Source organism: Sus scrofa, chromosome 6 (genome assembly GCF_054392235.1).
Source record: "Sus scrofa isolate SSC_HxYL_T2T_F1_AM1 chromosome 6, Sscrofa_HxYL_maternal_Yorkshire_Landrace_v2.0, whole genome shotgun sequence".
Classification (NCBI taxonomy): Eukaryota; Metazoa; Chordata; class Mammalia; order Artiodactyla; family Suidae; genus Sus; species Sus scrofa.
In genome coordinates, this window is record NC_139388.1 from 78,069,687 (window position 1) to 78,096,788 (window position 27,102).

Genomic DNA, 27,102 nt, shown 5'->3' on the forward strand with positions numbered 1-27,102 from the left:
ATTTCCTCATATGTGAATTGGAGGATCCTGGTGGAATCTGCCTCCGCCTAACCATAGCCTTGTGAGGATTAAGTGGGTTAATATGCAGAAAGCACAGAGAAGAGTCCCTGGCACAAGATAAATGCCGAATATATGATGTCCTCACCACCATCCTCATCAGATGGGTTAGGAAATAAGATTGGGGAATCTCCGCATTTACTGCCTCAGCTACCCGACCCTTTAATAAGGCCCTCCTGCCTTCAGTGTGCCTGGCCGGCCCCATCTTTTTCAGAGAATGAGTGTCCAGTGTTCACCCTGGGTGGTGAGAGGCAGTCGCTGGGTTGTGTAGACATGGAGGAAGGGGGCCTTTGAGTTCATGTTCCTGTTCTCACCCCTAACTTCCATCAGACAGTATCTGATGCTGTCCACCAAGTTGCTTCTCATCCCACTCCTCCCCCCAGGGTTAGGGTTCTGGATTTTTAGGTTTGCTTGTCCTTCTGCTTTAGGTTTCTAAAATTTTGTTTTTGTAACCTTTCCTCCTTTTCCTTTGTCTTGTGGATTCATTTGTTTTTTTAAAAAACAATACATTTACTATTGCCTCAGTTGGATTTTGGGAGAGTGAGGAGATAAATTCATGGGCTCAACCCTCTGTCTCTAACTGAATGGCTGAAATAGGTTTATTAAGCATTTTCAAAAGCAATACAAATTAAGCACACTTCATGCTCCCTTTGGATTTCTCAGTGCTGTGGAAGAGAGCAGAAGCATAAGCCATCATGGTTGGTAATGAGAAATGCTCACTGTGAGCCCATAGGATGTTTCTGATCTGTATTTGCATGTGGGCATGCCTCCTACTCCCATGGCGTCTGCTTGCTGACTCACAGAACTCCTTACGGTGAATTACTTGTTCAGTCATCTGTTCACAGTTTGTTTATTTATTTATTGTCTTTTTAGGGCCACACCCACAGTGTGTGGAAGTTCCCAGGCTAGAGGTTGAATCAGAGCTGAAGCCGCCGCCCTATACCACAGCCACAGAAACACGGGATCCGAGATGCATCTGTGACCTACACCACAGATTGCGGCAATGCCCATACTTAACTCACTGAGCGAGGCCAGGGATTGAACCCATGTCCTCTTGGATACTAGTCGGGTTCGTAACCACTGAGCCTAAGGGAAACTCCACCTAGTAATTGATTTAATCCTCACAACAATCTTTGAAATAAGTAATGTTATAATCTCTACTTTACAGATGAGGAAACTGAGGCTTGGAAAGACTAACTTGCCCAAGGCCTGTGGTCAGCAAGTAGAAGAGCCACAATTTGAAATTCTAAAGCCTGACTTCTAACCACAATGCCACCACGTTTGTTGATTGAATAACTAAATATATGGAGTTCCCGTCATGGCACAGTGGTTAACGATTCCGACTAGGAACCATGAGGTGGTAGGTTCGGTCCCTGGCCTTGCTCAGTGGGTTAGGGATCCGGCACTGCTGTGAGCTGTGGTGTAGGTTGCAGACGAGGCTCGGATCCCGCGTTGCTGTGACTCTGGCGTCGGCTGGCGGCTACAGCTCCGATTCAACCCCTAGCCTGGGAACCTCCATATGCCACAGGAAGCGGCCCTAGAAAAGGCAAAAAGACAAAAAGACAAAAATAAATAAATAAATAAATAAATAAATAAATAAATAAATAAATGTAGAGCCTTTCAAACAAAACAAATTTTTCTGGGGGAAAAAAATGACTCCAGACTAACTGGTTTCTTCATCTCTTCCATAAGTCTATAGACTACCCTATGCTAAAAATAAAATTACTTAGATTTAAAGTGGTTTCCTTCTAAGCTTTAGAATACAGGTAAGGGTATGGTAAAAAAAAAAAAATGCATTTAAAATACCTACAGGCTAAATATAATTAAATAGCATAGGTGGGAATTAAAATTGAGAGCAAGAAAAAAAAAAAAAAAAAGAACGATTTCCTTTGATAAACCCACCAGCCAAGAATTAACAACAATTTTTAGGACTTAAATAAAATATTTCAAGATCTCCAATTTCCTTCTTTATTTAGTTTACATTTCTTGTTTTTTCAGGGAGTCATGGGCCCATGAATTGTACCTTCTGTTTGGAGAAAGCGAAACCCCATTAACTGTTGTTTTTCTTTAAAATTATTACAGTTTTTGAACATTGCCACCTTCAGTCTCACACCTAACCCTAATCTATGCAAGAGCAATTAGCATGACCCCTGCAGAGACTTGAGAGTTCTGTGGGTGAGACTGGTTCTTATAGTCCTCAAAACTTGGCTCAGGGCTCAGTGCTGCATAGAAACTTGATTAGTTGGTTCATTGCTAGATTGACCTCTGTTTGGCTCTTAGCGAGCTGCTCTCGTATAGTACGTTGATTTGTGGGGCAAGGAACGCATGTCTCTAAGCTGTAGAATTTGGTGTTTAGAATGGATGCTGTCAGATGGTCTTGGACGGTGCAAGCTTTTTCTCTGCCACAGCCATGAGTTCCTTCTTGCAGTAAATGAGAAAGACTCATGTTTGCGAATATTTCAGTTCTAGGGATGTTCATTTGGGTTTTGGGGAAGAGCTAGGGCTGAAATAAAATATCAACAAGAAAGGTTGTGGATTTTTTTTTCTCATGATGTTGGTCTATCTATGATATGGTTCAGTTGAATCACAATTGCCTGTTAAATTCCAGCCAAAGGATCATAATTTTTCCTTTGAAAAATGTCTGCCTTGATGATGTCTGTTCAATTTTAAATCTGTCACTGAGCACATAGAACCAGGAGTTCTGTGTCACATTGACATAGCTAGTTTCATTATTTCTGACAAGTTCTGGAATGTATCTTTCAGTTTTAAAACTTTCTTCCCCTTTGGGACATTGGGAAGCTCATGTTTCTCAGCAGACCCCCACCCTTTCGTCACACTGTGTCTAGGACCCCCCTGCCCAGCGCCATGTCTGCCCATCAAAAGCGGCATCACAGGATCTGTTTAACATGCAGCTTGCTTCTCCAGGTCTGTGCTCTTCACCTCGGTGTGGGCTGTTGGCAGGAAGCCTCCCATCCACAGCGCACTCAGGTCTCTGGGAGTTTCTAAATCGCATTTGCATGCAGATGGTGTCCTTGAAGCTCCACAGCTCTGCATCTGGCCCTGCATAATAAAATGTCAACAGCCCCTTCGTCAGGTGTTGAAGTTGTGCTCCCGTCAAAGCAGAGGAAGCCGCCCTGGGTGGCTTCTCTTTGGATTCTTTCTGAAAAGAAAAGAACAGTCTGATGTCACCCACATCATCGGACTTGGAGCTGTTTCTGTTGTCCTCCTCACTTCTGGGCAAACCCTGCTCCTTTAGAGCTGCCTGGAACCTTAGCTTTGTCTGCACTGTTCACAGCTCAACATCTTAGGGGAAAGCTCGTGACAGGGCTTTGCAGATGGGCCAAGCAGACAGTGCTGGAAGGAAAGTCCTGGGAGTGCCACACCAGCTCTTTATGGAGGGATTGTCTTAGGACATTGAGTATCTTCCTGCAGATGTTTTCACAATGGTCCCGAGAACTGACATCAGTGTGGAAGGTGGCAAGGCCAGAGAAAGGTTACTTAGCATCCCAAAGTAAGAAACATGAACAAAGTACCTCTCATTCCGCAATTTAAAACAATTTAAATTGGGGCGATGCTTTTGCATGCTGGCCTGGGGTCTCGGTGTGGGAAAATCTGGGTTTGCGTGGCAGTTCTGCCCTTGATTGCTTGTGTGACATTGGGCAAGGCATGTCTCTGTCCTCCAGTTTCTCACCTGCAAAACACAGGCCATCAGACCCTGATCATGCTTTTTAAGAATTCTACATTATGCGAAATGAGCATGGCTCCTGAGACACAGCAAGTGTTCAATGGGCGGGGGCTGTTGTTTTGATTATGACAGGAAGTTGGTATGATGAGATTACTATGAGTAAATAAGACATTATTATTTTAGTGTTGCTAAATAAATTACTGCTATATTTGAATTGCAACAGAGTTCAACTTTTTAAGCACTCCCTAGCATTTTAGTACTACTTATTTAGGTATAATTGATACACTAGTTGCAAATACGATTGGTTATTAAAAGCAGGTGCTTGAGTTTTATTCACATATGTTCAAATTATTTCCAGTTTTATGTACTTAGGAACATAGTCACGTTGATCAGTTTCTTGAATTTAGACCTTTTAGAAAATACTTTATGGACTGAGTTAGAAAGCAAAGAGTGGGTGGCATATTATTCTGTGTGAAGAGCGCAAAGGTCATAGCCCATCCTTGGCTGTGGGAAATGGCTGAGATGTGCCAAGGACTTGAGTTAATTATCCAGGATTCTCAAACGTTGTCCTCAAAGTACAGCTAATGGGGAGGGAAGGGGCCCCAAAGTAGGAGGGAAGAGCAGGAACCTCCCTTGAAATCGTGTGCTTTGTCTTAAATTTTGATGTGAATTTTGTATTCCATTCTACATTCCATTGGGTTTGTTTTAATGCAGGCAGACAGGCTTCCCCCAACCCACCAGCCCCTGAAAGAGCATCTCAGGGCCGCGGGAGAGGGACCCACAGTCATTTCCGTCCCAGCACAGGGGACCAGTAGCTAATGGGGAAAGCGGGGCCAATGCCTTGCACTGAATGCAAAGGTAGAACCCAGGACCATGTGGAAAATGGAATTTAGAGAAATAAGGGAGGGCAGGGAAGAAAGGTCTTGGGGTGGAGCTCCAGGCTGGAGTCATGGCGTGGAAGAAACAGGCCGCCAGACTGTGAGCCCCCAAACCCACGGGGGGATGCCTGTCAGGCATGCACCACACTGAACCATTAAACAAGGATGGGCTCTCAGCTTCTTTCCAGGAAATTAGCTGGTTCAAGGAGCGAAGTTACCCTCCTGCCAGTGGAGAGCACCTTCCATCAGGGCCTCGGTTATCACATTCAGCTCTCTCTTATCTTAAGGCTCCAATTCCTCCTCCTTGAGCCAGAGTCCATTTTCCTATTGTAGCCTTTACCTGAACAAGGACATTCAAATGAAGATCTCCACATTATGCTCCTGTAAGCCATCTGGCTACATGGTTTTGTCTTAATCCATTTCTCACAGGGTGAATTTATTGTAGTTTATTCCCTTGCAGCCTGGATTAGGTGGAAGCCAAGTTGGCTTTGGTAAGGCTGGGAAGCTGCAGACAAAGAGAAGGGAAGCATGTTTTGAAGGCCAGTGGAACCGTGCTTGGTTAGAGCCCATCTAGATGTGACCACACAGGGATGGAGAATTCTGTAGCTCTGTGTGGCGTTCAGGGACCTACAGAGGGAGGCACAGAACGTGAAAGCACCTATTCATTAGCTTTGTGCACATTAGAGCTTGTCTCCTGTCTGCTTGCAAGAGCAAACTGAGGGCTGGGTTCCAGTGGAGGTGGCCTTTTGTGTGGACTCAGAAGGAAACAGGCAGGATTGGCAGGCACAGAGCTTTCGGCTTGCAAGGGTGGGTGGAGATAGCAGTCATAGTTTCCTCACCAGAAGAATGGAGCCAGCAGTACCTAAAGCATGAGCTGCATGAAGATGAAATGTGAGAATACATGCAAAGTATAGTGAGGACTGCACCAACCGAAGAAATTAGTGGAGTTCCTGTGTAGTCTGGGAGCCTCGAGAAATGAAGGTAGGTGGTTTAAGGAGTACGAAGAAGTTCAGATACGAGACTTGTATTAAATAGGGAGATCTTGGTACAGACACCAGTCCAAGCTAAGTAGGCAGAAGGAGGGAGTTTATCAGCAGGGGTCAGGGCAGAGGCAGCTTGGTCTCAGGATGGAGTGAAACCAAAGAGAAGAAAGATGGCCACTGCTCTAAGCTGCTCTGAGTCTTGACTGCTTCATGCTGTCTCCTTTCTTTGCCTCTCCAGCTGCCTTTCAGACATCCAGACCACACACTGGAATATGGCCACCAGGCAGAGTTTCCACGCTGTATGTCCAGCCACCTCCCTGCACCTCACTCCATGTCTCAGCTTCCGTTACAGACCACTGGACAGGGTTGGTCAGGCCCAGTGGCTGAGAGTGAAATGAAAAGGGTGTCATGGTACAGGGAGAGGGGAGGGCAGCAGAGGCTGTGGGAATGGACAGGGGTTGACATGCAGGAAGCTGCCAGTGCTACCAGAGCATTGATTCCTCGAGAGCTGCTCTCTGCAGAAGGATGGACTCTGAGTGTCTGGTCTGGACCGGGTCTGCTCCAGGTGCCTGAGTTAGGCGGTGGCCACAGTAATCGTCATGGTGATAAAAGCTGAGGATTGTCACCCAACACTGACTCTAGGCCAGGCACCAAGTCCTGTATGTGCATTAATTAGTCTAAGCTTCATGACTGTGAAGTGGATATGGCTTTATCTCCATGTGACAGATGAGAAAAGTGATGCCCAGAGAGGTGAAGTCATTTACACAACTTGTAACAGGTGGAGGTAGGACTTGGACTCAGGACCTCTGACACCAAAACCCATGGCTCTCTCTCTCTCTGTTTTTTTTTTTTTTGGCTGTGCCCCTGGCATGTGGGAGTTTCCCGGTCAAGGACTGGACCCGTGACACAGCAGTGACCCCAAGCCTCAGCAGTGACAATGCCGGATCCTTAACCCACTGAGCCACAAGGGAACTCCTCAAAACCTATGGCTCTAGAAGGTACCCCTGGAGTTCCCTGGTGGCCTAGTGGCTAAGGATCTGGCATTGTCATTTCTGTGGCCCAGGTTCAATCCTTGGCCAAGGAACTTCTGCATGCCATGGGCACAGCCAAAAAAGAACAAAAAGAAAAATAAGGAGAGTTCCCCGTCATGGCTCAGCAGAAATGAATCTGACTAGTATCCATGAGGACGCAAGTTTGATCCCTGGCCTCACTCACTGGGTTAAGGATCCCGCATTTCTGTGAGCTGTGGTGTAGGTTGAAGATGTGGCTTGGATCTGGTGTTGCTGTGGCTGTGGCGTAGGCCGATGACTACAGCTCCAATTTTACCCCTAGCCTGGGAACTTCCATATGCTGGGGGTGTGGCCCTAAAAAGACAAAAAAAAAAAAAAAAAAAAAAAAAGAAAGAAAGAAAGAAAAAATAAAATTCATTTTCTCAGAAAGATTTTTTCTAATCCCTTTTCCCTTAAATTAAATCTCTTTAATTATTTATTTGAAATCAACAAATAAAAGGCTTACCGCCTTCAGTAGGGGGCAGGTGGGACCTTCCCCAGGCTTCTCTCTGGCCCCGGGTTTGGGTTTGGACCCAGGCCACATTCATCTTCCATGATGTGGCTTTAACCACATTCCCCCTCCTTGGGGCTCGTTCTGGCTCCCCCTCGACTTGTAGGCCATCTGCTCTCAAGCCCTGCAGGCTCCGTCAGGGCCTGATTCTGTCACCACCCTGCCTGGACATCCTCCACGCCACTGTACGTGCTGTTGCCACTTTGGTTGTGCCTGCGTTATCACTTCTGCTGCATTGCTGCTCTGCATCTAAGTCCATGTGCCTTTCTCAGCACCCACCATGTAACTCTGGGACTCTTGAAAATACATTCATTTCAAGCAGTTGATGATAGGTTCATTATCAGCATGTCGAATCCTTGGTTCTAGGGTTTATTTTATTGTCTTCTTTTAAACCCCACCAGTATATAGCATATGTCTTTTCCTTTGGTGCCAAGGCAACATATTGGGTCCTGCCTACGGGGTAAGACAAACTGCAGTTGGAGGGTCCAGAGTGTCTTCCTTCCGTATCAGAGACCACCCAGTTGTCCAAGCACGGGAGGATGTTCCAATAGCATTTTTCTTTTTTTAGGTCTCTAATCTTGAACTGGTAACTCAACTTTTAAAAATTGCAATAAATTATACATAACATGAAATTCACCATTTAAGCTTTCTAAAGTGTACAATTCAATAGACTTGAGTACCTTCAGAATGTTATGGGAGTTCCCATTGTGGCTCAGTGGGTTAAGAACCCATCAGAGTATCCATGAGGGTGTGGATTCCATCCCTGGCCTTGCTCAGTGGGTTAAGGACCTGGTGTTGCTGCAAGGTGCAACAGAGGTCACAGGCGCACCTCAGATCCAGTGTTGCTGTGGCTGTGGTGTGGGCCTGCAGCTGTAGCTCTTAATTTGACCCCCAGCCCAGGAACTTCCCTATGCCATCAGCTGTAAAAAGAAAAAAGAAAAAAAAGGTTGTGTAATCTTCGTTGCTCTCTAGTTCCGGAATAGTTCATTCCTGTAAAAGGAGACCCTGTACCTACTAAGCAGCCCCTGTCTCCCCCTCTCCCCTTCCTCCAATTACTAATTTGCTTTTGGTCTCTGTAGATATGCTATTTTGTCTCTGTAGATTTCACATGAATGGAATCTTACAATACATAGCATTTTACGAGTAGCTTCTTTCACTTAGTATAATGTTTTTGAGGTGCATCCATGTTTTGCATGCATGAGAATTTCATTCCTTTTTAAACCTGAATAATATTCCATTGTGTGAATATGCTGCATGTTGCTTATCCGTTCATCAGCTGATGGACATTTGTGTTGTTTCCACCTTTGAATTGTGACTGCTGCTGCTGTGAACAGTCATGGATAAGTGTTTGCTTGAGCATCTGTTTTAAATTCTTTGGGTTATATGCCTAAGAGTAGAATTGCTGATTCATGCAGGAATTCTGTGTGTAACTGACTGAGGAACTGCCACCCTGGGCTCCAAGGTGCCGCTCCATTTTACATAACTGCCAGCAATGTGTGAGGGTTTCAATTTCTCCACATCCTGACTCCAGCATCAACTTTTGACTTGTGGAATGAGTTTTATTATAACAGTGGAGGAAAAAATACCTGAATTATTTAGGCTTCATTTATTTAATGAGACCATATTAAAGCAAGAACTGGAAACTTGTGAGCATTTCAATGCAAAATACATCAAAGAATTTGAGATACACATAAAGCAAAGGTTGTTTAACATGTAGGGATAAATTTGATCATTAGTTCGTATCTATGGACCATATAAATGACAAGATCATAAAATCCATGGAGCTTCTTGTGGTGAGGCTGTGCCCCATGATATGATTCATTTGGTATATTTTTCTATACAAATGTACAATAGCCCATATCAGTGACATCTGGAGTCATCTGCATAAAATGAGTGTTTAGGGTCATGTTATTATTATTTCATGTTCTATACTTCATCTGAATTATAAAAACAGAGGCAAAGTAGGGTAAGCTGTTATTCTTCTTCTGAAAACATTAAGAAATTTTATGTGTACCTCCCGTTTTTGCTAATGATACAAAATGTTGAGACTTAGTTTTTTCTTCTGGCAACCCGTGATTGTGCTATCCTTATCTGAAACCTAAATCAATACTCATTCATGTACAGTGAAATCCACGCGAGCCCTTTATATAAATAACCCTGCTAGAGAAATACATGTTTCTTCAAATTTGTAGACCAGAATAACAGGAAATAAATTTAACATCATTTCACGTTCAGAACCACCAACCAAATAACCTGGGTTTTATGACGCAATTGCCTAAACCCGGGAAGGTAGGAAAGCGTAGGTATGTCTTTTCGTTCTGTAATCCATCATACATGTTAAGAACAGTATTATTTGATTGAGATTTTTATAGGCAAAATGGGGAGGAAAGTGTAAGGCACCTGATTCTAGGATGATGAGCTGGTGGAGGGGACAAAGAGTGAAGCTGGCTTTTTCCTTCGTTTATGTATTCCCTTTTTTCCTTTCTTTTGGCCAAGCCCTACTGTGTGCCAGGTGTTGTATTTAGAGTTGAAGATACAGTGATGAAAAAAAAAAAACCAAAACCATGACTGCTGGCCTAAAGACCTTTATTATCTGCTGCTGTGTAATAAACCATCCCCAGATGACATGGTGTAAATCAGCACCTTTCTGTGCTCGCAGCTGTGTGGGCCAGGCCTCAGGGTCTGATGCGGGGGGGAGGGAGACGGTGCGGTTCAGCTCTGCTCCAGAGTGACGGGGCCCTCATCCGGGGTGAACGGAGACAGTTCATTATGACTAAAGCCTCATTTGTGGCAGATGGCTAGACTCCTCAGTTCTTCTCCCAAAATTTAAGATCATTTTTAATCTGCTGCAGAGGGAGGCAGATGTTAAAGAAGCATTCAGGGGTTCCTGTCATGGCGCAGTGGAAATGAATCCGACTAGGAACCATGAGGTTGCGGGTTTGATCCCTGGCTTCGCTCCCTGGGTTAACGATCCGGTGTTGCCATGAGCTGTGGTGTAGACCTACAGCTGCAGTGTAGGTGGCATGTGGAGGTTAGTGGGAACTTCCATATGCCATGGGTGGGGCCCTAAAATGCCAAAAAAAAAAATTTAAATAAAAAAAGAAGCATTCACATAAATAACTATTACAATGAGGACAAAGTACAGGCTTCTTCCTTGCAAATGACAAACCCAACGCAGGTGGGCTAATGAAAAGAATTTACTGACTCACCTTAACTGAGAAGCCTGTGGCTGAATCCTAGTGCTGTAATAATATGGTCAAGAATCCCTTTCCTTGTCTGTTGATGAGAATTGCCTCTTTACACAGTTGATTTTATTCTCGGGGCTCCTTGGATGATGGCCACAAAGACCACAGGCTGCTCCACACAAACCCAACTGAAAAAGAAGGGCTCTTTCTTTCTGAATGGTTCTCTCACATGGCCCTGGGATTAAATCTAGTTGGCCACAATCCCTCTCCTGGACCCACCACTGTTGCCAGGGATACACAGTGCTTGGAATGGCTAGGCTGATCTATGTGCTCCCCTCTAGGACCTTGGAGTGGGATCAGCCCTACATGGTTCATAAGTGGGGATGGGTGTCTCCACCAGAGGGAATGAGAGAAATAGACATAACCAGACAAACACATCAAGTACCCATTCTACAAGCCTAAAAACAGAGTGACCTCTCTTGAAGAGGAGGTCCACATAGAGACATAAGGTCCTCCTTGCAGCAGTTACTTACCTTGTAGTTATTACATTTTCACTGTGTATGAGGCACTGGAGTAATGGTGGCAGGGTTATAAAGTGAATAGACAAATGCATGATGGAGAGGGTTCAAGGGATCTTGGGATCCATCAAGGAAGAAGATGTGACCACTAGGTGGCAGTAGCTCACACTGGCTTTGTAGGATGACCCTTTGGCAGCTTGCAGGTGAGGAAGTCACTCATAGCAGGAGCCTGTCCGGAAGTGAAGAGGGTTGATATTCAGAAGGGAGGAAGGCAAGGAACTCCTGGGGGAGAGGGGGGCTCCTAGAGGGGACTTAAATGTCCAGGTGGTGTCACTCGTCAGCACAGTGGGACGTCTGGGTCAGAGACCAGCAGGAACTTGGTGTCTTCAAGTCCTAGGGCTTATCCATGGATAGCAGATGTTGGGCACAGTTTGTGGAGTATGCAAAGCAGACAGGCTCTAAATAACTAAAAATCTGCTTATTTGGACTATATTTAAAACAACTGGATGTGTAAACATTTGAGCTTGGCACCTGTTGGCTTTTGAGCTAATGGATCTCAGCCTGCAGTAAAGAAATAAACGACGGAGGCCAATACACAGAGACCATCTTGGCTTATTTATACAACAAAGATTCAGTAATTACCGTCAGGTGTAAATATAGCCACTCGTTAATATGAGCCCGTTACAGACTCGAGGAGCCAACTGCAGGATAATCATCGTAGTAATGACTGCTTTTTATGTTTTTGCCATGTGACTGATACCGAGCCCCGTGCTTTATGCAAATGATCTCATTTGATTCTCAGAGCAGCTCTGTGAAGTGGTTACTGTTATTATCCCCACTCACAGATGGGGAAACTGAGGGCTTAAGTCCCTCATTCAAGGTAATACAGCTAGTTGGAAAGACAGACAAGATTGAGACCCAGGCACACAAGCTCTGAGAGCCGTACTCTCAAACCAACAGCGTCTCCAGGGAGTGGGGTCATCTTTCTTGGCCTCAGTCTCTTCACATTTAAGAGCATGAGTATATTACTTTGTGATATTCCACGGCTACCCTGACTTTCTAGATGCCTAGGATTGCCCTCTGTGGTACCTCAGGTGGAAATAGATCAGTGCAGGCTCTTGGCTACATCCTAAAGCAAGAGGTGAGAACGGAACAGCAGGAGGTAGGGGACCAGAAAGCCAGTAAGTTTGCCCAAAGAAGAGCAGGATGGAGTGGCAAGAGATGTGCACAGTGGAGGTGGTATAATGTAGGAGTTACGTTGGCAGGCTCTGCCTAGGTATGAATTTTGCTTCCTTCACCGACAAAGTGCATAATCTTGGGTCAGTCACTTTTTTCTTTCCGCACCCACGGCATGCAGCAGTTCCCAGGCCAGGGATCAAACCCTCGCCACAGCAGTGACACCACAGGCTCCTTAACCCTGTGAGCCACCAGGGGACTCCTTGGGTGAGTCACTTAATCTGAGTTTCTTCATTTGTAAAACAGCAACAATGGTAATGATACTTCAATAAAATTATTGGGGTGACTAAGTGAGCTAATGCCTGTTAAACGTGTGGCATGAGGCTTGCAGATAGCGAGTCCTCCATAGATGTTTGCTATGATATTAATAATTATTATTATCTGTGAAGGAAATAAGAGATAGGGGGTTTAAGAAATACAGGTAGGGAAGCATCAGGGAAGGGCTGCAAATCCTAGCCATTTTTAGTATGTGAAATGTTTACTGTGTGCCAGGCACTCGGCCATCTGTTTGTTTTACATTTGCCAAAATCAATTCTAGACATGTTCCCTGCCTTTCCTTTCAGTGTGCCCCACTTGGCTGGTGTTGGTGGTATAACACCCCACTTGTGGTGTTGTCTCTAACTAGACATCATTCCAGATCAGAAGTGTGGGCATTGTGGCAAATAGTGAGAATGGACACTGGAGAGTCATGGCCTTGGGTCTCATCTGTTGTGTAAATCTCTCTGAGTTTCAGATTCTGCAACTATGATAGATCTTTCACAGGCATAACAGCCACCGTGTGTTGGGAACGTACACTGTTCCCCGGCACTGTGAGATGTAAAGTAATTTGTTCACATTCACCCGGTTATGTAATTATCAGAGCTGGGTGTGAAATCGGGCTTCTGGCCCTAGAACCCATACATTATTAGTGCTCCATCATTCTGCACAAAGGTTTAAAAGCCCCTGGCATGTGATAGACCCTCAATAAACTGTAATATTATCATTCTTATCATTATTTAGGCTCTATATGCTGAAAACAACTCTATTCATTTATCCATTAAATATTTCCCAAGTGGCTCTTCTTTGCCAAACACCAGTAATACATGGAGAACAAATTTCTCTTCTTGCCCTCAAGGGAGTTGCCATCTACTCCGGCGACTGTGCGAGGGCGGGAATTCAGGAGGTGAGCTCCAGTAACAAATGCTTCCCCCTCCCTCTCCTCCCAACTTTTGTGCTTTACAGGAGCCAGGGTTTACTTTTCACTTACAAGTCTCCTACCTCTGGCAAAAGGGAAAGAGCAATAGTTGAAGCCTCTGTAAAGCTTCTGCTTGGATGTGGCATAACTCATGTCTGCTCACATTTAATTGACTAAAGCAGGTCAAATGTCAAAGCCTGATGTCATGTAAGGTGGGGAGTACCTTTCTCCACTAAGGAGGGTCACTAGAGAGGGCGCCATAGGAGTAGGTGCAGTGAAGAGGAGTTTTGGAACCAGTAATTAAAGCGACCATAGATGTATTCTTAAGCAATTATAATATGGTAAGTTCTCTAGTAGAAGTGTCTGTTCTTTGAGAAGGGAGTGTTAACATTTTCAAGGTGTCTTGAATTTAGAACTGAAATTTAGAGCATGTTTTCGTTACCAAGCCTCAGCTTTCTGGAGCAGGAATAGAGAGAGCCTATAATAGATACATTTTTGAGAACCTCACATTCACTAGCCTAGAGGGAAAATCATTGACAGTGTAATTCCTCCCTTCCAAGAAGTGATATGAGGAATTTTGTTGATAACTGTATCTTTGTGTCTACAAGCAAAGGACTTGGGAACTAGGGTATCCTCAGAAAGATGAGTAGAGAGGCTTGTTCGTGAGAACGCTATGGCCATGTCCTGGGAGTTAAGGTAGGGGAGGGCAGGATGGTGGTGAAAAATGTGGCATGAATCATGCAGAGATTGGTCCTAGATTCTGAGTAGGTAATTTGGACGCCTACTTGCCTGTTCTTAAAGCTCAGTGCACCTCAACCTTCCTGTTTACAAGTAACACAGAGAAGATATATAGATGGCTTAAACCTTTGTAGTCACAACTCCAAATGTCATTCATTGTTGTTGTTTTTAGATTTCTATTATGAAATTCAACATAGATCTGGGGCCAAGATTTCCACTGATGATAACTTAGTTGCTGCTGGTTGAAAATTTACTACCTTCTGGTTAAGTAGCAAATAAATTCAAATTGCTCCCTACTCATTCTCTTTCCTTTCTCTTTGGGTTCTTGGGAGGCCTGTGTATTATCCTATCTTGGGGATGTGTGTCTAGCCCATGACTCTCTCTCTGGACACTTCTGGACTCACTGGAGATATCTTCAGCTCCAATGATGCTAAGGAAGCCTTGGAGGAGGTAGGGCAGTCTGCTGTCTCAAGTCCTCTCTGACTTACAATGCTATGAGGCTATCATTTCTACCTTTATAATGACATGTGCATTGAGAGGCTGCCCCACCCAGCTGCCCAGGGCAGGACATAAGATGTTAAGTCACTCTGCTTTCACATCCCCAAATCTATCTTGGTGTGTCTGACATCTCCTTTGGAGGACAAGGATTCAGGTTGGCCAAGAATCAGGTCCCATATGTTCTTGTTCATCTTTCTGTGTTTTGGCCAAGCTCCTGTTCCTGTTCAGGAAAGGATTTTAGAGTCTTCCTGTGCAGTAAGAAACTACTCTGGTGTCGTATTCTGTTTTCTTCCTACTTAATAGCGTGCAGTTGCATCTCTATGTGTAGTTATCCAAGATTGGTTCTCCCTGGCTCAAAATCATCATCTGTTTATTTATTACTTGCAGTGCTTACTCTGGGATTTACAATATGCCTGTGTAACTTAACATGGTCCACCTTCAAATAACATCCTGCTGTATGTATAATATATGAACCTTACCAGGAAATATTTCAATTTGTCTCTCTCATTGTGTTGTTGTCATGTTTTATTTTTATGTTATCAAATCTTCAGAATATTATTTTTTGCTTTAAACCCTTTATTGTATTTTCATGAATTAAAAGATGAGAAAGAAAATATGTTAATGTTACTCAAATATTGCTCCTTTTAAGAATTCTTTTTTAAATTTTTGTGAGTAAAAGTTTCTTCTAATAGCGTTTTCATCCTGTCTGAGGATGTTTCAACATTTCATTTAATGATGGTCTATTGATATGACTTCTCTCACCTTTTGTTTATTTAAAAAAGTCATTATTTTACCTTCATTTTTGGGAAGATATTATCATTGGTTACAGAATTCTAGATTGACAAATGTTTCTTTTTTTCTTCAGTACTTTCAACATGCATAGATTATCTTCTGTTTTGCATAGATTCTGATGACAAATCTGATATCATCGTGTCTCTGTTCCTCTGAATGCAATATGCCTTCTCCCTCTGGCTGATTTTAAGATTTTCTCTTTCTCAACTGTGCATTTATTTAGCAATTTGATTATAATATGCCTTGGTTTTCTTTGTGTTTTTCCTGCCTGAAGTTTATGGAGAGTCTTATATTTTTAGGTTTATGATACTGTCAAATTTGGAAAAAAAATTTATCCCTCTAACATTTCTTCAAACGTTGTTTCTGTCCCTGCCCCCCACTCAGCCCTCTCAGACTGCAAGTGGCTGTATGTCAGACAGGTTTATATTATCAAAGAGGCTCTGTTTATTCCTTATAGTTTTGTTACTATAATTTTGACTGCACTAATCTTTTCTTTTGCATCGTTTGATTTGCTATGAATCTCCTCCAATAAAAATTTCATTTCAGTTATTGCATTTTTTCATACCTAGAAGCCTTATTTGGTTCTGATTTAAATATACTCTTTTCCCCCTCGTTATAATCATGAACATGCAAACCATATCTGTAGTAGCTGTCTTAAAAGCCATACTTTCTAATGCTATCATTTGTTATTTCCGGGTCTGTTTCTATAAACTGATTTTTCCTCCAGGCTATGAGTTACATTTCCTTGCTTTTTTACATGTCTGGTATTTTTTTTTTTTGAATACTAAGTGTTAGGAATTTTTAATTTTGGGGTGCTAGATTTTGTTATACCTCGCCAAAAAAGAAAAGCTCAATTTTTTCCTTGGCAAGTATTTTAGTTACTTGTAGATCATTTTGATCCTTGCAAGGCTTACTTTTATTTTTATTTCTCAGTGAATTTTATTACATTTATAGTTGTACAACAATCATCACAACCCCATTTTAGTATCATTTGCATCCCAGACCCTCAGTGCACCCTCCCACCCCCAGCCTGTCTCATTTGGAAACCATAAGATTTTCAGAGTCTATGAGTCAGTATCTGTTCTGCACAGAAGTTCATTGTATCCTTTTTTTTAGATTCCACATGTAAGTGATAGCATATGATGTTGGTGTCTCACTGTCTGACTAACTTCACTTAGCATGATAATTTCTAGGTCTGTCCATGTTGTACACGACTCACTTTTAAACTCTTTTTGCATAGGTCTATAGTAGCCTTTATTCTAGGGAGCATTTAACTTCATTTTACAACTTTATCCTTCTGGATTTTCTGCTGACTGTACCTTGAATTCCCACAAAGCCCTTCCACTTTGGCTAGTGAGCATGCAAACAACTCGTGACTCTGTGAGTTCTCTTGGAATTACTGCACTTACAGCTCCCCCACATATAACCATTATCTCCTGGATTTTTCTTCTTGCCAGATCATACAGGGTTTCATCCTACCCATACATAGGATTGATATTCAGCCAACAACTCAAAGGGACCCCTGCGCAGATTTCTAGAGATTTCTGTGTAATTCCCTTCTCTTTGGTACTTTGTCTTGCAAATTATTGAAAAGCTTAGCCTTTCCAATCTCTAGCTCCTCAATGCAGTGTGAGTGCTGGGCTCTCTTTGGGTTCCTCCTCCTATGCTAAAGTCTGGACTTTCCTTCTTTGCAGAATGCTGGTGCTAGGATGCACTTTTTTTTTTTTTTTCCCTTTCCAAACTATTGTAGGCCTGTGCTATTGTTCAGTGTCTAAAAATACTCTTTTCTAAGATACTGTTCAGTATTCTAGTTAATTACAGCAAGAGGATAATCTGAATCCTCTTACTCCCTCATGGTCCTAGGCAGACATGCTGGAAGTGATATGTTAGATATTAGTTTTGTTTTTTTATTTTTAGGGCCACACCCCTGGCATGCAGAACTTTCCAGGCTAGAGGTCGAATTGGAGCTGCAGTTGCCAGTCTATTACATAGCTACAGCAATAGCAGATCTGAGCCACATCTGTGACCTACACCACAGCTTATGACAATGCCAGATCCTTAACCCACTGAGTAAGGCCAGGAAACGAACCCATGTCCTCATGTATACTAGTCAGATTCATTACTGCTGAGCCACAACGGGAACTCCTAGGTACTAGTTTTTGATGGTTACTCTCCATCAGAATTGTGGTTAGTGCATTGGTTTTCCTGAGAATCTGTAGGCTATACTTATTTGTAGTTTGAAAGAACAGATTCACCTGAAAATTAGATAAATTCTATAAGGAAAGACATTTTAATTTAAGGAACTGTAAAGAAATTAATTCAACATTTACTGAACATTTTCTATTTTCAGGGAACTTTTCTAATTGTTAGACACATAACCATAAATAAAGAGATTTTTTTAAAAGTCTCTGCTCTTACTAAGTGCACTGCGGAGAAAGTAGAGAAACAGGCAACAAGCAGAATCAGTGAAATCTTAAAATCTATGCTGTGTCAGATGGCAAGTGCTATGTGAATTATAGAGAAATAATAATCCTCCCAGCACCCATGCAGTACTGATTGGAAAATGTGGCTGCTGTCCCTTCATAAAACTTAATGATAGAAGCCATCTGTTTGGAGGTAAAACAGCTGACTTTATTACCATAACTGTAAATTGACCCTAGAGCTCTCCACTCATGCCCCTTTAATCTCTGTAATTTATAAACACTCAGCACAAAGTCATCTTCATAGAAATATTTGCTAACTTGTTTCTTTTCGGTGTCCACCACAGGACTGGATGCTCCATGAGGGTAGGCATCATGTCTAGTTTTGCTCACAGCTGAATCCCCAAGCATTTCTGTAGAGGCTTGGCATTTGGAGAGTGTTCAATTTGTTACCTGTTAAACATGTGTTGAAGAAATTCATGGATGTATCAGGTTCTTGATACCTGCCTGGGTTATAATTTATAGATACATCCTTGCTTCTCCCTTTAAAATTACTAGCCATCCTCTTTCTGACTTATAATATGAGAGTCTCTAGTTCCATCCATGTTGCTGCAAATGGCATTATTTTGTTCTTTTTTTATGGCTGAGTAGTATTCCATTGTGTATATAAGTACCACATCTTCTTAATCCATTTATCTATCGATGGACATTTAGGTTGTTTCCATGTCTTGGCTATTGTGAATAGTGCTGCAATGAACGTTCGGGTGCATGTGTCTTTTTCAAGGAAAGTTTTGTCCAGATATACACCCAAGAGTGGGATTGCTGGGTCATATGGTAGTTCTATATTGAGTTTTCTGAGGTACCTCCATACTGTTTTCCATAGTCACTTGTGATGGAGCTTGATGGAGGATAATGTGAGAAAAAGAATGTATATACGTATGTGTGACTGGGTCACTTTGCGATACAGTAGAAAATTGATAGACGACTGTAAACCAACTATAATGGAAAAAATAAAAATCGTTAAAAAAAATTAAAAAATAAAATTACTAGCCAGTTTCTCTTTGAAAGTTACCTGATGTGAGTCCACTTTCTCTCTTTTTTTGTGCAGCGGTGCAGTCATTGCACACCCTGAATGACCAGATATCCCATTTTATTGTCACCAAGTCGAAGGCGCTGGAGGAGGATGAAGACCCTTTTCTACCCGCGGAGAAGGAAACTTTGAGGAGTTCCATGATATTGATGAGGCACCTCTTAATGGATGCTCAGGTACAAAGATCAGTAAAGACAGTCTGTACTGAGTATACGGTAACCTTTCTTTGTTTTCTTTTTGGTAAAAGCTGTGCAAAGGCATTCATCTCTCATATTCATTGCACCTGCCTTTGTGATAAACAGCGATGTAACAGACATTCTGCTATATTGAGTATTGGATTTCTAATTAGGCATTACTGGAGATTTCATATTAAAATAGCTTGTTTTTTTAAGTCAAAATACGAGGGCTTAAAATAATATATGTCTTGTCTCTGAGAATTTAACAAATCTCCCATTAGCCTTGGAAAGTGAAAAGCCATTTACATACAAATTTGGCAAGCCTCAGTGCTGGCAAGGGCTTCGGAGTGGAGCAATACTTATCCCAAACAGCATCCCTGAGTAACTAATGAATATTTTGGTACATTGGATGCACCACCAGTAAGCAAATCAGTACTGTTTTTTTTCTTTCTTTTTTCTTTTCTTTTTAATGATCACAATGAATTCATTACAGAAGGTATTTAGCTCATTGCATGCTTTGCTGCGATGTGATTCTTCAAGGTTTTTCCCTGTGCGCTATTTTATTGAAATATTTAAACAATAATCTATGTACTCCTTCTGGTTTTGTTGGTGGGTCTCTCCAGATATGTTGACAGGCAAACACCAGGTGTCGTAGGAGAATTGATCGTGTTTTGTGGTTTTGAAGCCAAGCTGAACTAGATTTTTATTATCGTTTACACCTCTTTCAGTATCTAGAAATGTTTCAGAAAAATTCTTTGGGTCTGGCCATTTTGTGTTAGTTTGTCCTAGAGCTTTCTTCCTGAGCTTGTTTTCTGTTCAACAGCAGCGAGGTCAGGGTGGTTGCTGGTTTCCTGTGTTCCGCTCTGTATCAGATTTTTGAACTGGGGTTTCTTTGCTTTTGTTTCTATCATGGTAGTGTCTTATGTTTTATTTTTTAAAATCAATCCTGAAGCCTGGATCTTGTACCATTAAGATTTTGACTGGCAAGGTTTTTTGTGCATTTCTCACCTGTCAATGCTTGAAGCTGCCCCCCCCCCAAGACTTTGCAGATGGCCCAAATTATGCAAAGCCTTTCATTTTTATTCACAGTTCTCCCTTTCCCCTTTATCATGAGCAACCCATTCAGCCTCTCCTTTTGCCCCAGCCCTGTCTAGTAGAGAGAATAAAGATTCTGAAGCCACAACATCTGAAGCCACAACACCTTATTTTAAAACTCAGGGGAAAAAAAGGGAAATTTAGAACAATTTACCAAATAAAAGACAGCAAATTGTTCTTGAAAAGATTAGCTTTCCTCTGTGCTTGGTCCCAATCCTATAGCTAATACTACAGCCAAGGGAACCATCTAAATGAATCCTTAAAGAAGTTGTGCAAACTCCTGTTTGCAAAATTTAAGGGAATAAAAAACTATTCATCTTTTTCTTCTCCTTCACATATAAGCTTATGAGTGCCTCGAACTGGATTTTGAGAATGTTTAACATTGCTTAAGGGAATGTTTTCTCCCCCTACATACCAAATCCATTTAAAAAACTTTGATTCTTCATGGCTTTGATCGCGATTTTTCTCTTATTTACCCAATGGGAATAACATATCCTGTATAATGTGATCACTGTGTGGGAACATTGTATTATCTCATTCTCTCCTGATTCCAAATCAATGCCTGCTAGAATTTTCTCACTCAGATATCTAGAAGAAATGGAGCAGGATATGGTGGATATTCTGCTAAGTCATACATTTCTAAATGCAAGGTGGGTTGGCGCGTCTGGAGAAACATAATCATAAAACTTCAGGTAGGAAAGTGGTGTAGTATCTGGAAGTTTTATTTCTTTGCCTCCTATTTTTCAAAATCCCTCCCTTTTGTCTTCTGGACTAACACAGCCTGAGGTGGGTTGTGATTCATCTGACAATACTACCCTCCTTTCTTTCTTCCAAAGCCATTAGCTTTTTGAAACATTATTTGTGGTTATGAATCTAGGTCCATGGCTGAAGTCACTTAGAATCAGATTACTAATATCCCGAGGCTCAGAGCACCTCTGAAATAGCTTTCTATAAGATTAGTGGTGCCAAACGTATAAGATGCTAAGGAACCCCAACATTTGGGGGATGGCCAGGGGCAATATGTGGTTTTGAGTTTTGAAGTAGACAACCAGAGATATGTGATTTTTTTTTACAGAAAATCTTTATTGAGCATCTTCAGGCATTCGGTTATTTACTATTTGGTTTTTGACATTGCGGCTTATTGTTGCTTCAAGTCCAAAGACAGATGAATGCTCTTACTTCATTTTCTAAGTTCATCAATAATGAGAGGTCAACGGCATGTAAGTATAATTTCTAGGTACCTCCTTCCGTTCTGGCTTTTGTGATATTAATAGATGTGTGTGTGTTGCAAGAAGTTAGCTCTTCAGGAGTAGAAACCACACCCCTAACTTGGTTGGTATAGCTGCCTGCTCAGTTCCGTACCCAAAGGACTCGTGACAGTATTAGGCGATGATGAAATACTTGACATCAGCTTGCACGTTGGATGAAGTCAGGCAAGAAGTATTCCAGAGAACCTGGAGGCTGCTTCCAGAGCGACTGCTGAAGAGGCATAATCGATTCAAGTCACATCTGTCTTGGAAGCAATAAATCCTGCTTAGGAGAATGTCAAAGGCAAAAGCATTGCTGGGCTATGAAATTCCACCTCTGAGGATTATAAAACAGTATGCACAGAGCAAACACATCTCCCAAGTACAATGGGGGTGCCTGAGATGATTGGCAGGCCTGACAATCCATCCTAGAGAATGGAATCAAGAAGGAACATCTCACAGGGGCAGCCCTGAGGCCTGCAATTATTTATTCATTCCCTAAATGTCTGTCTGAACATTTAGGAGGTGCCTAAAAGAGGCAGGGTGCCTCTATTTGCATTCCATTCCCTTGGTAATCCAAAGACCCCCCCTCAAATTCAATGAAGTGTACCATTCAGATTGTGTTTGAAACCTGATCTTGTGGCTTTTATTCCTGAGAGCTCTGTCTAAACCCAAACTGCCGACTCAGCCTCGTAAGTGATTAGATTCATAACACCGAAGAGGCAATTCTTTCTGGTAGAGATTAATTCTTTTACTCAAACTGTGTGACTCTGCATGCTAAGAGGGGTTGATTACAGCAAATTAAATCTCCTATTGGAACTTCTCTCCTTCTTCCCCCAAAGACCTAATATCATTATTTATTAAGGGGTGGACAAATGCTTGGGAAAACAAGATTGTTTTGGAGTTAATAGATGCAGAGTGTTGCCTTTGTCTTTTTTTTTTTTTTTTTGGTCTATTTTTTGGGGCCCGCACTCACGGCATATGGAGGTTCCCAGGCTAGGGGTCTAATTGGACCTGTAGCTGCTGGCTTACGACAGAGCCACAGCAATGCCAGATCGGAGCTGCATCTGCGAACTACACCACAGCTCATGGCAACGCCGGATCCTTAACCCACTAGAGCAAAGCCAGGGATCGAACCCGCAACCTCATGGTTCCTAGTTAGATATGTTTCCACTGCGCCACTAAGGAAACTCCAAGACTATTGTCTTTGGAATGGATTATCAGTGAGGTCCTGCTGTGTAGCGCTGGGAACTATGTCTGGTCACTTATGGTGGAGCATGATAATGTGAGCAAAAAAGAATGTATACATGTATGTGTAACTGGGACACCATGCTGTACAGCAGAAAATCGACAGAACACTGGAAACCAGCTATAATGGAAAACAATGAAAATCATTATAAATATATTTTTTAAAAAAGATCGCTTTGTTGGCAGAAAGGTCTTCCTCTAGAAGGCTAGGTACTGAAGACAGAGGCTTTCTGTGCCTCGTGGGGACGGGGATGCTCCTTCTGCTGGCCGTGGAATATGGAGTGGCCAAGGAGGGCCTGTGCTCCACTGACCCTTGGCCGCTGTCCGGGTCTGGCAGTGAGGGAAGCTTCTCTGCCTGATCTCAGCTTGCCTGGGCTTGAAGGGAGAACTCAGTGCAAGTCAGGCTACCTTGCTGATGTATCCTTCCCATAAGTCCATCACGAGGAGAGAAGGAAGCAAGCCCTTAAAAACAAACAGGAACCACACAGCGTCATCTCTAAGTGTGTTTGCACATGCAGCTGATGAAAGTCAAGTGTGAGGCACATGACAAACGAAACCTGCTTTGTCTTTTGGACGGGCCTTCCCCCGCTCTTTCCTCTGTGTCCCTTTTTTTCTTGCTTTCCTTTTTCTCCTTCTCCCCACCCCTCAGCATTTTCCCTCCTTCTCTCCTGTCTTCTCTCGACGTTCACTGCTCCTCTCCCTCCCCTGCTTCCTCGTCTCTCCATTGGCAAAATAAATCTTCGTTTAGATGTGGAACGAGATTCTGTCCTTTTTATCCCTTTCTGTCTCCCCCCCTTTCTTCTCTCTTCTTTTCTCATCTGTCTTTTTCTGTTGTTTGTGTTCAGGGAACTTGAACGCATATTTGCCAAAGACCTATAGTCCCCTTGCCAAGCATGGAGAACAGCAGGAGGGGGGTTATTGGCAGGAGGCAAGCCTGGCGTTCAGGGGCCACTGGGAGCCCTTCCAGGACCGAGACTCAGTGTGCTTTGGGTGGCTTCATTTCTCTTTCTTGTTTGGTTTTCCAGAGTTGCCTCCCCTGGTTGATTATGCTTTCTGATTAACGTCCGGCAAGAATCAGGCTGATTTCACAGAAGTAGGTTGACTGTTTAAGCTACCTGGACACTCTCCCTCTCTAGACTGGCCAAGAATGGGGAGGCGTGCTTTGGAGCAGAGACTCCCCCAGAGCAAACCTGGGCTAAGGCTCCTGACAAGCAGAAGGGTCAGGTCTGCACAGTGGATGTCAGTGTGTGTTGGGAAAGGAATTTTCAGAATCAGGCGTTTGACACACACTCATTACAGAGCTAGGCATGCATCGAGGTGATTTCTCTTGTGTGAGCGCTTCCCACCTTCATGTCCTTTCTGAAACCAACCCACACTTGTGGTAGGGACCCTGTGGTTATTCCCAGTGTAGTTACCTGGTGATCTCCAGCTGCAGCTGGCTTCACGGTCATATGCATGAATGTGACCCTGTTGACAGCCCTGGAGAATGTCTTGTCCTCACATTGCACAAACTGAGGCACCTGATAGATGTTTGACCTCTCAAGGTCACAGACACTGGCTATAGCCATAAGTTGTGCCCTGACTGTCGTTTTTTCATACTATCTTCTGAAAGGTGATACCAGGCTGAAGCAAGAACTGAAACACTCCCCAGCATGGCAGCAAGCAGAGAAGAAACTCTGGAATTAGAACAGGGCAAAGAGGCAAAAAATTTTCATCCTAAGAAATTACCCTGAGATATTTTTAAGTCTACTCAGGCCATCAGATTTCCACTTCTTTAAGGTCATAGAAGGAAGAAATACTTAAATGGGCACTGAAGAATTGAGTTCACCTAACAGGAAAGCTACAATAGTAAGCTGATTACTCAAAGGAGTCTTAGCTTATCCCCTCCAGTAATCCGTGTGCTCCATTACCCATCTTTTCCCTGCGTGTTTGAAAAGGCAATGTTATTTTCCATTCTCAGATGCAAAACTATAAAATCTGCAGCTTGCAGTCTCTTACATAATGTGTGAAAGCCCACTCTCCATTCCGCCATGGTGATTTTGATCTTATGGTTTTTTTTTTTTTTTCCTAAATAAATGCAGTTTAACTGGCAGGCACTGCCGGGCGTAGAGGTGATGCCATCGGTTATAGAGCTTCTGCAGTCACCTTCCCTGTTCAGAAGAAATGGAAGGTGAGGTGTGATATTGTAATTGAAACCAGTAATCTGTTATGCTTGTGTCTAGGTATTTTCTTTTAAGATAATAGAGAAAGGTAGCCTTTTCTGAGACCTCTGGCACCTTTGCAAAATCCATGAGGCAGAATTTTAGGGGAAATTCTGAAATACTGAAAGTTGCTTTCAGTGTTCACCATGTAAAGATCCAGGTATAATCAGAAATGAGACTCAAGAAAACTGGAATCCTGTACATTGCTATGTTCTGATGGAAGGGCGCATCTCTCAGGATGAATAATGTTTGAGTGGAATTGCCTCTGTCAAAACTGGTATAGTTTCCAAGGATCTGTAGAGCGTTAACGAATATTTGGGGAATTTATTTTTCACATTCTAGAATCTTTAGGTTACATTTGTAGATACTAAATGGTTATTTTAATTATATACTTTGAAATGATGAGAATATGGACTTTATGCTGGTCTAATATTTGGTAGTTCATGTTATAGTGAGCGGGATCTGAGAGTAACAAAATCATGGCAAGTTAGGGATGGGGAATTGGCTACGGTTCTTTGGTCAGCAATAGAGACAAGCTCTGGTTAATGTATCAGGGGCTGTGTTTAACAGAAGCACATAGGGTAGCTCTTAGGAAAAACCGAAGAACTATAACTCAGAAAAGACAGGACAGAGGGCAGCTGTGGAGATTTAGGCATCAAGAACTAAAGAGCCATTTCTTCGGGATGCTGTGATGGGGATTAATTGGTTCCAAGCCTCTTGTCTCTTTGTGTTGCTTTGATGAAGATGCAAATCCTTAGAAAAGCCTGACTGACCTGTCTTAGGTCACTGGGTTCTTCTCCTCCTTGGACATGGGAGTGTGTGCACATTGATGGGTGATCCCACCAAAATCACACGCCATGTGGGGAGGCATTATTATTACGAGAAGGGAGAGTGGATGTGGGGCAGATGGAGGCAACAATAAATCTACCATGCTTTCCACATACATGAACTTGGTGCTTGTGTCCTAGCACAGAGCTTGGCACTGCGCTGAGGTCTAGTGGACAGAACATTGACTCTGCCCTAGAGGGACTTAGGCTATAGTGGGGCAGATAACCAGACACCATAGAGTCCTGTGGGAAGTACTGACGAAGACACAGGTGGCTTCGGAAGCTCCACGAAGGACCCTGCTGGTGTTTGCATCCCTTCCTGGTTTGCAAAGCACTTTAGCTAGCATTTTCTCATCTTTCCTACTTAGCCATGAGAGGTACAAAAGGGTGGGTGTTATTATCATCTGTATTTTGCAAACCGGGTATTAAGCTTTAATAAAATAGCCTTTTTTATATTGTTCCATCCAGCCCATCACAAAGCCAGCATAATTGATTTCCTACTTGCAGGTGGTGACCCTTAGAGTATTTGCTCCCTGAGGGGGTTATTAAATAGAGGGGGGGGGAGGGTGTAATTTGAGGGAAGAGAGAAGATTAAAACCTGGCTTCAGACATACGACAGCACTCATAACGGAAATGTTTTTAGCAACGACAAGGAATATGTAATACCTTCCCAAAGCTAAACACTGCCCCCTCAGCATTCTAGAAGGTTTACGCTTCCAAGAAGATGATTTTCAAATATCTTTGAAAAGAATATAAAAGGTATTATCTTTCCCTCGAAAACATTATAGTCTCTACCTAGTTCCCATGGTCACACTGGCAAATATTTGGCTCCCCAAATAATACCCAACCCCACCATTGCCCTTTGGATGGGTGGTTCTCAACTAAGAGGGCGGAGAGCATTTTCCTGGGGATTTGGCAATGTCTAGAGGTATTTTTGATTGTCAGCATTGGCCTGGGTTCGTGGGGAGGGGTAGCGATACTACTGGAATCTGGTGGATAGAGGCCAGGGGTGTTGGAGAACTTCCTGCAGTGTACAGAATGGCCTTCCTTCCACAGCAAAGAGTCATCCATCCCCAGTGTCGGTTGTGTCCACATTGCGAAAGCCTGCTTTTAGACCCAAAGTTGATGTTTTCATGGACTGTGGGACCCTTCCAGCCTCAGAATCATTTTTTTTGAATGTCTGGCATTGATCATAATTGGTCCTCGAGATACAGCTTTGTTATCCATTTATTCATTTTCTTGTTCATCCATTGAGTATCTATAACATGCCAAGCCTATGCCAGGTTGTGGGGAACATTAGGGAAAACAGACGTGACCCTTGTCCTCAAGGATCTTGTATTTTAGTGGGAGCGAGCGACTCTAAATATGTAAGCAAACAAATAACGTGTTTCAGTAATTGTCTTAAAGACGTATGAGCACCTAACTTAGATAAGCGTTCAAATGCTTTCTCTTTTGAATGTGACATTTAAATTGAGCTCTGAGAAGAGAGAGAAG

The 27,102-nt window shown here is 42.8% G+C and overlaps 1 protein-coding gene across 3 annotated transcripts in view; it reads left to right on the plus strand.

Annotated features, from left to right (window-relative positions):
* Positions 1-27,102, plus strand: part of KAZN (kazrin, periplakin interacting protein) — a 1,160,468-nt gene that overhangs the window by 303,292 nt on the left and 830,074 nt on the right. For all 3 annotated transcript variants that reach the window (XM_084962915.1, XM_021097563.2, XM_084962916.1), the window contains one exon: positions 18,833-18,990. In XM_084962915.1, the coding sequence (XP_084819041.1) occupies positions 18,833-18,990 (158 nt within the window). The remainder of the gene's footprint in view (positions 1-18,832; positions 18,991-27,102) is intronic.